Below are 12845 nucleotides of genomic sequence, written 5' to 3' on the forward strand. Positions count from 1 at the left end.
TCCAACTGCACAGATCTACGCCCAGTGTTTTCAAGAACCTGCTCTTGCCTTATGGACAAATCCACATTGAAACAATGCCAGTTTTCAGCGCTATGAAAGGAGCAGCTTGTCGCTTCTATTTCCTGCAGTGCATTCAAATTATGATAACACAGGAATGGATTACTTAATTTCAGTTTAATTACACAACTTTCCACAGAATTAGAGCTCACAAATGAAGCCAATATTTATGGTTGGGCTTCAAACAAAGTGAAATATCACAACAAATTGAATGTTGGTATTGAATTTAAACAGAGCAAAAATTAAACTTACTTTTGCGAAATTTTATCTTGCACATTCTTCCCCGAAAAGTAATTTTTTATTGATCAATACATTAAGTCTACATTCTACATCTATTGGCACTATGAGCTCTTTCTATAATATCAGAAAGAGGTGGCATGGAAGAATAAAATGGGGCTTCATTTTATCCTTTCATGCCATCTCTTTCTGATATGGGGATCCGATCGAGGTATATAAAATGCTAAAACAGATTGATAAGGTAAACGTAGACCAAATGTTTCTTCTTATGGGGCAATCCAGAACAAGAGGTCACAGGTATAGGTTGAGAGATGGTAGATTTAAAACTGAGGAGGAGGGACTACTTGCAGAGGGTGGTAAATTTGTGGAACTTGCTGCTCCATGGTGCGGTGGAGTCTAAATAATTAAATGGTTTCAAGAAGGGGATAGATAGATATATTTTTGATAAGAAATAATAATGTTTTTTTATGGGGAACAAGTAGGTAGATGGATTTGAGACCAAGGAGAGATCAGCCATGATCTGATTGAATGGTGGGGCAGACTCGAAGGGCTGAATTGCCTACTTCTACTTCAAATTCCAATGTTCCTATGTTCATTGCTGGATATATGTAGCATCTGATGTGGAACTCAAAAATACATTACAGAAGGTCCTGAGCTTGAGCTCTAGTCTGTGCTGATGTAAGTGCAGAAGAAAAGTAGGGCACTATGATTGATAGCAAACATCTTTGACTAAGGCCCCTGATTGCAATCATTATACACTAACCCTGCTGGGATGCATGCAGATGTAGACATCAGATTATGGCAGGATTGGAGTTGGCTGTGAGAGCCCTAATGAGCGAATTACTCATTAGTCCAAAGATGTGTGGATTAGGTGGATTGGCCATGCTAAATTGCCCCATAGTATCAGGGGGATTAGCTAAAATAAATGCATTGGATTATGGAGATAGGGCCTGGGTGGGATTGCTGTCAGTGCAGACTCGATGGGCCAAATGGCCTTCTTCTGCACTGTAGGATTCTATGATTCTACTTGTGAAGTTCATCACCTTCAAGTTCCCCTCCAGGCCACACATCATCCTGACATGGAAAAAGATTGTTGTTCCCGGTTTGTTTCTGGGTCAGAATCCTGGAACTTCCTCCCTAATGGTACTGCAGGAATAACTTCACCATGTGGACTACAGTGGGTCAAGGAGACAGCAATGTGGGCAATTAGAAATGGGCATAAAATGCTGGACTTGCCAGTGATGCCCATATCCCCTGAATATAAATTAAATAGGTCCTATAATCCATCCTGATACATATACATGCACACATTTTCCAGCAGGAGTCAATGTATCAGGAGGAGGAGGCATTATATCTGATGTCCCCATTCCACAACTCTCAGGATCTGAGGCCAGTTGTTGAACGTTACTTTAGTCACAATCAACAGCAGTTAGCTCAGCCAAAACCAGGCATGAATCAGCACCTTTAGATCAGTGGAAGGAGAAATTAGGGAAACCACTTCGTCCTTCCTTCCTCACTATGACTAAGATTTAAAGCAAGCCCAAACCGATGGAACATCGTCAACTCTTCCTTGCTTTAGTTGGACTCCTAAGTGAGCTGTGAAAGTCTCAAAGCAGGGGCTGGAATTCTCGATCCATCCATGTCCCATTTCTGCTGCCAGTGAGAACAGAGAATTTGGCGCTCAGCCACATCTCCATTCACTGCAGCGGGACAGGAGAATCTCAGCTATGAGCGAGGTCGGAGAATTCTGGCAGCATCAAGTAGGTGAAATTTTACACAAGATTGCCCACATTACACAGAGAAGCCATAGGAACTGTGCACGAGTGGGAATAATCATGTAGGGATAGTACTGAGTCTGAAATTAAGGTATCATGTTAAATTGGGTACCGGAAGTTCAATTTCTACTTCCTTTATGATGGATATGACCTTGGAATGATTGACAGCAACACCAAGTGAAAAATAAAGGGATTAAACCAAAACAAATCGAACAGTTTTAGTTACACATTTATGAAAAAAATATTTTAAAATCTGTGTAATTGTTTTAATTTGTTCTATAAAAAGTTCTGCAGAGTGGCTCCAAGAAACAGAAATGCAAAGTCCACAATCACATGATCCTACTTGGCTACTGGCCAGGGTAGAAAGCAGGACTGCAATAAATAAGATATCTGTACAACACAGACACACAGGATTATCGTGTACGTGGTGTAGTGGGGGGAATTCTCTGGCCTTCGTGACGGAACTGTGCCTTTAAGAAATGTATTTTAATCATGTTTCTCTGTGGGATGTTTCTGCAGTCCTTGGCAATTTGTCGGCACCATGTTGTCTGTAGCCAGTGTCCTTTATTGCTGCTGAGGCAATATAATTGATATCATTTTGATTTTAATCTGGATACTGCAGTGTTCTGTGGTTTTAATGGTCCCTTAGGATTGTGGAGTGGAGCTTGATTGAGGTTGATTGACAGGTTATGTCATGTTACTGAGGACAGTTTATTTCCCCACAGAGCATTCAAGTTTCATTTATCAGTTGCTGCCAGAAGCTGGTGGAAGAAAGCAATGCCTCTATCTCTCTCTCTCTCTCTCTCTCCAGAGGGTTTCTGAAAGTTCCAAGACTGGGGAGCCTTGGAGATTTGATCCAACATTCAAAGGACGAATTCACAGCAGGTGTTAAAAAGCTGAAGATCCAGCATCACGTGAGCATACTTGCTTTTTGTGTTATGTCTGAAGAAGGGTGTGTGTCTGTGGGATGGTGTTTAACTTGGAACAGCAGAGATAGCTAGTGTTAGGAGTTATACTGTGTCATGGTTAAGTTTGGTAATTGATGAAGTTATGTAACTTCTTTTTGTTATAGTTTAACTGTGTTCTTAAGTAAACTTTGTTTGATGAAAGCTTCCTAGTGGGTCACTTGAATCATGCCTGGAGTGAAACACCTTATGCTCACCCAAGCCAAAATCAAATATAAAACTTAGGGTCTAGACTAACTTCACAAAACACCTTGGACTTTCTGGCCTGGGTCTTAACACATGATTCTCAGCGGTAGAAGGCAGCACTCCGTTCACTAATGGCAGGATTCTCCGGTACCGAGGCTGTCAATGGGATTTCCCATTGATGTCACCTCACACCACTGTAAAACCCGTGGGCCAGATTGCACTGCCAGAGGGACCTGAAATCCCACTGGCCTGAATGACGAGAGAAAATCCTTCCGTAATGTCACCAATTATTTTCAGTATAACTTTTGGTAGGAACTGGACAAAGGAATTCCTTTTGCTCGTGTTATGAAATCCGAAAAAAAACAATGTCGTATATTGGTTCATTTTTATTGTTATCATTTTGCACCTTTGAGGATCAACATGCACCCTTAAAAATAAATAAATCAGGCTGAAAAGTACGAAGAAGTGGCATGGCCTCAGATTTTAGTCATGTCTGGTTTTAGTGAAAGTCTGACATTTCTTGGTTGTGTCATTTTCTGAATCAAACCATCAGAAACTCTCAAAATGTTCTTTGTGCTTCAGAGCTGAAGTTCCTATTCAGATTTCAAGGTCATGCTGAACATCTCTTCTTTAATAAAAGATACAGTTTGAGTAGAAAGATCAGATATAAAATAATCAAAGCCAAGACTTACCCACTGCTTACTAAACTGGAACCGGAGATGGGAAACATAAATGGAGAAAACAAGGCAGAACACATGAAGAAGCAAAAAGGACAATGATGAACATTAAGCCAAAATGCAAATGAATCTGAAATCATGTGGCTATGTCTTTAAACTGAAAATAAATCAATCTTAAATGATGACATTAAAAAACAACTCAACGAGAAAAAGGGATGACATACATACAATCTGACCTAATAGGAATATAAGCCAAAGAAATAAAGTGTATTTGAACCCAAGTGCTATGGAGGCAAACAATTGTTTCTCTATATTTTACAACTCAAGAACACAAAAGACAAAAGGCAGATACGGTAAGAGTGTTTATGGTACTTTTAGATAAGCACATGAATATGCAAGGATAGAGGGATATGGACAAAGGGCAGGCAGAAGGGATCAGCTTAATTTGGTGTAATGTTCGGCATAACATTGTGGGCCAAAGTGCCTGTTCTTGTGCTGTATTGTTCTATGTTCTATATTGTATAATGGGCAATATCCAATGAGACCCTTACAGGTGGGTTTGGAGGCAGGATCAGGGGTGAATAAGGAAAAGCTGACATTGGCTTGGCAGGCCGGTGCAATTCTGGCTCCGGTGAGCAATGGAAGCAGTTTCCCACCTGGCAGCGACTGGTAGCCAATAATGACCAATTTTAAGGATAATTTGGGGAGGGGAAGGACAGCTCTGGGGTCACCACTGAGCAACTCCTGCTGAGCGTTGAATCTGGCCTCCAAGCAGCCAGTAAAAATTCCTTTGTTTTAAATCATGGAATCTTATCATTCAGTAATCAACTGGATTTCGACTTTTATATTAAAAAAGTTACTGGTCTCGACTGAGATCATAATAATCATAAAGGGTATTTTTTTCTTGACTATGCAACTTAAAATCATCCATGATTTTTCCATTGTTGCATGCGGAATGATTTCTACTCTGGGACAATACTGAGGCCAATTTCCTACATTCTGTTTCCCCATAAAGCAGATCAAAGGATACAGTCCTGGGTTCATTTCAAACAATGAATCCAGACAGGTATTGCTACTGGAAATTGTACTACCAGGAAACAACCCCATATGACAAGCTGTTACTCGTTCCCAAGAGGCAGGTGGTTGAGACCTTTATCAATCGAGAGTTGGCTACAAGTAGGGCTTCTCACTTCAAGATAACCCATGATGTACACACAATGCATTGAAGTAATCCAATCTTTGAAATATTTGTTGAATCCAAGTGAAAACAGCCATTTGTAAAAGACTGTAATACACTAAATGCAAAAACAGTGCAAAATACAGTAAAGTAATCTATGAAAATTAATGACTACCTCTTGTGCACCTTCTAAAATGCACAGTTTTGTAGACTGTTTCTTGGCGTCCACCAGTACATTGATCATTGTACAGACAGAAGAAGGAACTCGCAAATCTGTTGACTTGCTCAGTTTTTGTAACTTGACTTCAAAGGCAACTCTTGTTCTGTTTAATACAAACAAAAAACGCACAGTTATTCAGCCATGGTTGCTACTCGTAAATGATTGCTGCTAAGTGACTAATAGTAAAATAATTCAGGATATGATAGCTGATGGATGGAGGTTAAGCCGCTTACAGTCAGTTCTGATAAATATAAATCTGCCAATTTTAACATCGGTGGGTAAACATCCTAGTTTATTGCCCGCATATGCCAGCTACACCCAATTGCATGGCAGTCAGTTTCCAGATCTCTGGGCGATGTCTGAGGTTAGTGAACAAATCTCAGGCCTTTTTACTTCCTCATACTCACTATGGCTCCACATATTTTGTATCACACACAGTGACCTAGCTGAACAAAACAACCCAGTAAGGTAAAGCAAAGTCGTTGTATATCGACGCTCCAATATAACTTGCGGTCTTTGAAAAAAATATTTTCAAGATCAAATATCTTTCATGATTGAAAATAATTCCAACTACTCCAACGTGAAATATTATTGGTAAAATAAATTCTCAAAGTTGATGTCCTATTGCATGATCACTAAAGAATTTTTAAAAAATGAAAATAAATGACTTCATTTGCAGTAAAGCTATGAAACGCTGCCCCGTTTTAATGCTGTTATGTACCCTCTATGATATGCTAGTGATCAAAAATGAACTCTTCAGACATTGAAGAGGTCAACACAATTTTATCACTAGGAAGTAGTTATGAATGGTTTTAAATTCACCACAAAACCCTGCATTGAAAGTCTCCTTTAAGAGGGCATGATCCAATATAAATGGGTGGGCACTCTTCCCATCCAAATTGGAAGAGTGTACACAAAAATGTAAATGATCACAAGCAAAGTTCTCATTAAAATTCTTCAATCTGCTGATATTTAGCTCTAAAAGAGGATGTGAGCAACAACTATTGCTTGGTGGCACAGTGGTTAGCACTGCTGCCTCACAGAGCCAAGGACCTGCGTTCAATTCCGGCCTTGGGTGACTGTCTGTGTGGAGTTTGCACATTGTCCCCGTGTCTCTGTGGGTTTCCCCTGGGTGTCCGGTTTCCTCCCACTCCAAAGATGTGTGGGTTAGATGGGTTGGCCTTGCTAAATTGCCCTTAGTGTCTCAAAATGTGTAGGTTTGGGGGATTTACGGGGTAAATATGCGAGGGTTACAGGGATGGGGGCCTGGGTAAGATGCTCTGTCAGAGAGTTGGTGCAGATTTAATGGGCTGAATGGACTCCTCCTATACTGCAGGGATACTATGATATGATACTTATTTTTTTTACTGCAGTGGGGATACTGACACTTGGAATCAGTAACTACCCCCAAACGGGTCAAGAACGTAAAGCCATCACTGGAAACTTCAAGCAGGCTGATTGGAAGGATGAGACAACCATTCCGCTCTGTTAATTTGCCTGTTGGTTTGAATTGTCCATAGGATAAAAGCTAAGGCGGGCATCATGACTGAAATTTGTTTAATTTTGTTTTAATCATTTCTTTTCTCCTGTGCCTTTCCAGCTGTTAAAGCTGCTGCTTGGACTCAGTTGGCAACAGGGAGATATCACAGTTGGCACGCTGAACAGGAGATTGGTTGACACACTGCCACCTGTTAGTGTCTCAAAAGGATTCCCTCAACTGTCTTCAATCAGGCTGCTGCAGCAATGGCAGTATCATAGAACACATTGTCAGTCTGCTTGTAGGAATGCTGCACAATGTCTGAAGACACTAAAAGTGGTTAACACTCAGAAAAATGTACTTGTTTCCAACTCATACCTTCGCACCAAATCTCTTTTCTTGCTAATATGCTTCGCTCCAAAAAGCATTGAATGCTTACCAGAGTAAAATTCCACAATCACTGGACACCCTCCAGCACCTTGACAGTGGATCCATTATTTATCTGTGAACTTTGACAGGCTATTTGGCTGGAGGGGCATTATGATGGAGCCCTATCACAAGCTCACAATATAAACATTGATGTAAAGGACCATTTAGTCCATCTTTATTCAGCTACCCAGAAAGGTCCCAAAGCCCTATCATTTCTTTAGTGGTTCCCAGGGTTCCTGGAAGTCTATTTCATACACAGATCATTCTTTACAGAAAGAAAAAAGTCCTAAATTTACCTTTTATTAATTTGAATCAGTGGCCAGAACTTATGTGCAGACAGTTATCTAGCAAACCGCAGCTGAAAACTCACCCCTGGTTGGTCAAGTTGGCTCGCTGCCATTTTATGGGCATCAGGCTGTTAATTAGCTTAAGGCAGGACTTCTGCCCCACCTGGGAGGATGTGCCCCTTCTGCTAGCTATTGGCTAATCAAATGGCTGGCAATTTTCTAATCCCTGTATTATCACAAGGGGCAATGGCCATTGCTGTAGGCAGTCCTCAGGGAAGAGAAGCCATGGACCAGGTAAAGTGTGTCTCAGGTTTTGTTGGAAGCAGGCTGGCAGGTCCCGGTAAGGGGGTTGGGGGAACTGGATTCATCAGGCTAGGGAAGGAATGCTGGGAGGCACGTAGCAGGAAAAACTAGCTTGGGAAAGGGCCTCAATTGGACACAGGGTGCTCGAAAAGGAGGCAGGCCACCTTTTCCACATGCAGGCTTTAGAAATGCCATCAGATTTCACCGTCTGCTGGAGGAAGGAAGCCCTTACAACCATTAATTGGCAACATAAGCGTTTTCACAAGTCCACAGGCGAGTGGGCCACCCAATGCAGGTAAAATCCCAGCAGAGATGGATAGGTGATAGGCACGATGTAACAACCTGGAGGGGATTGAAGTAACAGAAAATACTGGCCAATGTCTGCTTGTCGTATTCTCATTATTTAACTCAACTAACTTTCCACTTTTACCTATTCATTGCCTCAACTACCCTTATACTACTTGGAGATCACTGCTCAGGTGCTTCCCTCAGGACAAAAAGCTCAGGATTCTCCTAACTAAGGCTTCTGACAATAGGGTTCAACTGTGTGACTTTCTCTGCACTACCTCCAACGATGACATGCCTTCTCATGTCTTGGCAGTGAGAGCTAAATGCAACATTCGAGCTGCTACATTATCAGAAAAAGCATTCTGCAGTTTCATCATGGCTTCTACTGACTTGTACAACACTGCTCTAGCTCAGTAGTTCAATGTTCTACTGACTTTGCTGCATTGTATTGCTGGGAAATATTGAGCTTTCAGCCTAAAAGAATCCTAACGTTTTCAACCGAATCCTTGGTTATTTAGTTTGGTCAGCCACATTGTGGACCTTCCCATGGTCGTCCTGGGTTGTCACTTCTGCCATGAAGTACAGTAAGTTGATTAGAAGGATCTCCCTCTTATGGATCCATATTGTTTGCTATTTACGATCTAATGGGTAATGCTCAAGGTTACTCTTGTCTAACAATTCACTATTTTCATGGAATGAAATTGAGATGAATGGGTCTGTAGTTGTTTGTGTCAGTTTTGTCTTTCTCTCTGAACACGGGTAACATATTAGCTTGTTTTCAATACTTTGGCACCCCACCAGTGTCCAGTTGCTGTCTCATAATGATCATCAATACCTCACAAACTTCCTCCCTGGTGTCTCATGACACTCTCAGATTCATATTACATGCTGGATTTTAGCCTTTTTAACCTGTCTACTACTTCCATCTCATTCATATCAAAGTCAGTGAATTTGCTCAGGTTAGCCCTTTCGGGAGTAGAACATTGTTGATGACTCCTCATGGGAATACTTGGAGGAAGTAATCATTCACTATATTTTTTATTTTTGGTTCATCTTCTGTCTCAAATCCCTTTAATATTTTCAGGTTTTCATGGCTTCTCGAACTCTCCACTTACTATTGTGGTACTGAGAAGATATTTCTTCATAGCCCTGATTCTATTCTTTCTTGCTCGGTTCCATTTTGCCACTCACAGGGCAGAGATCTACTGAGCCAGCTTTCTGGCCAACAAGGCTCGCAGCTACTCACTGGATAAACTTGCTGAGCTATCAGGGGAGCTCAATGTACCAGTATAACAGAAAGAAATACCTCTTATACACACGTAACCCAGCCCCAGAAATCAAAGGCTTTCATTAACCTGTCACTCTCTCTCAACAGCTGTGATTACTATTCTTTAAATAGGCTTATGCAACTGCAACTGAAAGGATTATATTCCCTGGAGACAGCATTTCCCCTTTGTTGTCTCATTCAGGGAGGGGGGGATGCAGAAACAGCTTTTTAACTTGCTTCATAAAGCAGTTTGGTGTACTCGAGTATGCATCTCCATCAAGTTTATTTCTCTTCGGAAATGTCCCTTTACAAAATTTGTCTTACAATATGAATCCCGCCCAGGTCATACGAACCAGTGCAATGCTTGGTGTGTTAAGTTAAGCAAGGTAATCTGGCTGAGGTAGCTGTTAGACACCGCAGTTGTTCCGAGTGTCCCTAAAGTTGCCAGAAGAAGGTGACCAGGCATGAGTACTGCTCCCACTTGTTTTATGGGAGTCAAAATCACAGAATACCACAGTGCAGAAGAGGCCTTTCGGCCCATTGAGTCTGCACCAATGCATGAAATGCCCGGACCTGCCTACTTAATCCCACTTGCCAGCACTTGGCCCATAGCCTTGAATGTTATGGCGTGCCAAGTACTCATCCAGGTACTTTTTAAAGGATGTGAGGCATCCCGCCTCCACCACCCTCCCAGGCAGCACATTCCAGACGGTCACCATCCTCTGAGTAAAAAAGTTTTTCCTCAAATCCCCCCTAAACCTCCCATCCCTCACTTATAACTTGTGTCCCCTTGTAACTGACCCTTCAACTAAGGGGAACAGCTGCTCCCTATCCATCCTGTCCATGCCCTTCATAATCTTGAACACCTCAATCAAGTCGCCCCTCAGTCTTCTCTGTTCCAACGAAAACAACCCAAGCCTATCCAACCTCTCTTCATAACTTAAATGTTCCATCCCACTTAGGTTCTCTTGAAAGGTGCACACACCCCAGGCAGGCACATTTATGTGGATGCTCGATGCAGACAGCATTAGGCTCAGCTCTGATCCTGCCCCCACACCCCCATTCCCCTTCAGCAAAAAAAATCCTTCTAACTGTCACTGCCTAGACTCTCATATTAAGAGTGGTCACTTGACAACATACCAGCGGGAGAAACTGGTAGCTGAGAATCTTTACATGATGTGTGAATTGTTACATCCATATGAGGAGATGGGAAAAATGAAAGTATGGATTAAAACTGCCACCTGCTTTCAAAAGTTCTATTATCTTCGTGTTTGAAAAATACCTGAATCAACATTTTATGAGACCTGCGAACAATTTAGAAAACCAATTTCAGAAAAAAATTGTGAAGATATGACTTTTCAAATTGCCCGATGCAGCTTTTGATATTCAAAGTATGATTTAAAATACAGGGCCAAGTACGTCAAAGTAATTCCTTTAAATGTGTATGGAATATTCCGAGACTCGCATGGTTGTGTAAAAGCTTTGGTTTTTTGCATTTAGATTATTCTTTGAAAAAAATCTGAAACATTTATTTGTAAATCATAAAGATTAGCAAGGTGAAGACAATCTTTCACAGAACGTACTAAACGAGTGCTGATTACTAAACGAGTGCTGATTACTCTGAGAAGCGAATCCTATGAGCAGGATCCATTAAATATCCAGGATTTCATTCTCTTTGTTTCTGTTTTTGACTGAGGAAGATGTCCAAACAAGATCATGGGAAGAATTGACTGAGAGGAATTATTCATTCTGACGCTAAGAGAGAGCTGACTTACTGCAAACAGTTTAAATAACAAGATTTCTGTAATATTCTAGGTTAAAATGACTACCCGCTGCTTTAAAATGTTCTCCCGTCACTGTCCAGCTGAACATTAGAATTCAGGGCTCACAGGAAACATGAGTGCAGGCATCACAGAAAAAGAGGAAACCAAATGAATGCATTTTAAATTCTGATTCACAATGTAATTTTTAGCTAGAAATCCTGATCAAGATTTGGCTTTCTCCCGTCTATTATCCAGTGCAACATTCATAAGTATGTTGCATGTGGCAGACTGCCATTGGTAGAAGTCCGGGAACAAGTCAATTTACTTATCGTTTTGACCACAGCTAATTCATTGTCTGAAGAGACCAGACGAAGGGGGAAAGAAGTGTATCTGTACATTTCATTAAAAAAAAAATCAAAAATTAACTGTTTCACAGACAATTGCTAAAGAGCATTATAGGCATATGGATAAAACCTCAGCAAAAAAATCTTACTTCAATTTTATGGCAATGTTTCTTCTTTAACAAACTGTCAAATAAATGTGTATAAATTACTTGTGTTCTTCCCCAGTGAAGCATTACAGAATCACAGAAACTTGACAGCGCAGAAGGCCACTGACTTTCTGAAGAGCATTCTACCTAGTTCCATTCCCCTGCCATATTCCCATAACCACACAACTTCTCTCTTTTCAGATAGCAATCCAATTCCCTTTTGAATAGCTTGATCAAACCTACCTCCATCACACTCTCAGCCTCCAACAATCCTCTGGATGAAATTTATTTTCCTCACATCACTTTTACTCATTTTGCCCATTATTGTTAATCTATGCCCACTAGTTCTTGATGCAGTTTTGAATGGGAACAGTTCTTCACTATTTACCCTCAGGATCTTGGATACCTCTATCAAGTCTCCTCTCAACCTTCTTTTTTCCAAGAAAAACAGTTCCAACATCAACAATCTATCCTCAAAGCTTCAGTTCTTTATCCCTAGAATCATTCTTCTGAATCTCTTCTGTACTCTCTCCAATGCCTTCACATCCTTCTTCAAATATGGCACCCAGAACTGGATACAGTATTCCAGATGATGCCGAACTGGTGAGTTATATACAAGTTCAACATGATTTCCCTACTCTTGTACTCGATGCCTGTATTCATATATTATATAAGATATTATATACTTTATTAACTGCTTTCAAGATACCCTACCATCTTCAATGACTTATGTACATATACTCTGAGGTCCATCTGTTTCTGCACCTCCTTTAGAATTTCTCCCTTATTTTATACTGCTTCTCCATATTCTTCCTGCCGAAATGAATCACCTCACACTTCTTTGCATTGAACTTCACCTGCCTCTCATCAGCACAATCCACCAACATGTCTATGTCCTTTTGAAATTCAATACAATCCTAATCATGGTTGACAATGTTTCCGATCTTCATATCATCCGCAAATTTTGAAATCATGCCCTGAACACAACTAAATACATTGGCCTTGGATTTCAGTTGAACAATACCAATTTTCCAGGTGAACTGAACTCTGTAAGACCCATATACTGTGTAGTATGGGCATGCTCAGTCAACATCGGAAGTGTGCCACACTCCATTTGAGGAGAGAAACATGTAGTTATCCAGCACACCAGAAATGGGCATCAATCCCACTGCTTATCCACACATGCTTTAGACCCCTCTGTGATTGCAAGCGCCATGCATTGTGGCGCACAGTAGCTAAAAGGAGTC

At 40.9% G+C, this 12845-nt stretch overlaps 1 protein-coding gene across 2 annotated transcripts in view; it reads right to left on the bottom strand.

The window, feature by feature from the left end:
• The window catches only part of cadps2 (Ca++-dependent secretion activator 2), a 660384-nt gene that overhangs the window by 75256 nt on the left and 572283 nt on the right, over nucleotides 1-12845 (bottom strand). For both annotated transcript variants that reach the window (XM_078220144.1, XM_078220143.1), the window contains 2 exons: nucleotides 5250-5397; nucleotides 3913-3927 (listed from right to left, as the gene is read on the bottom strand). In XM_078220144.1, the coding sequence (XP_078076270.1) occupies nucleotides 3913-3927; nucleotides 5250-5397 (163 nt within the window). The remainder of the gene's footprint in view (nucleotides 1-3912; nucleotides 3928-5249; nucleotides 5398-12845) is intronic.

This window comes from Mustelus asterias, chromosome 9 (assembly GCF_964213995.1).
Source record: "Mustelus asterias chromosome 9, sMusAst1.hap1.1, whole genome shotgun sequence".
NCBI lineage: Eukaryota > Metazoa > Chordata > Chondrichthyes > Carcharhiniformes > Triakidae > Mustelus > Mustelus asterias.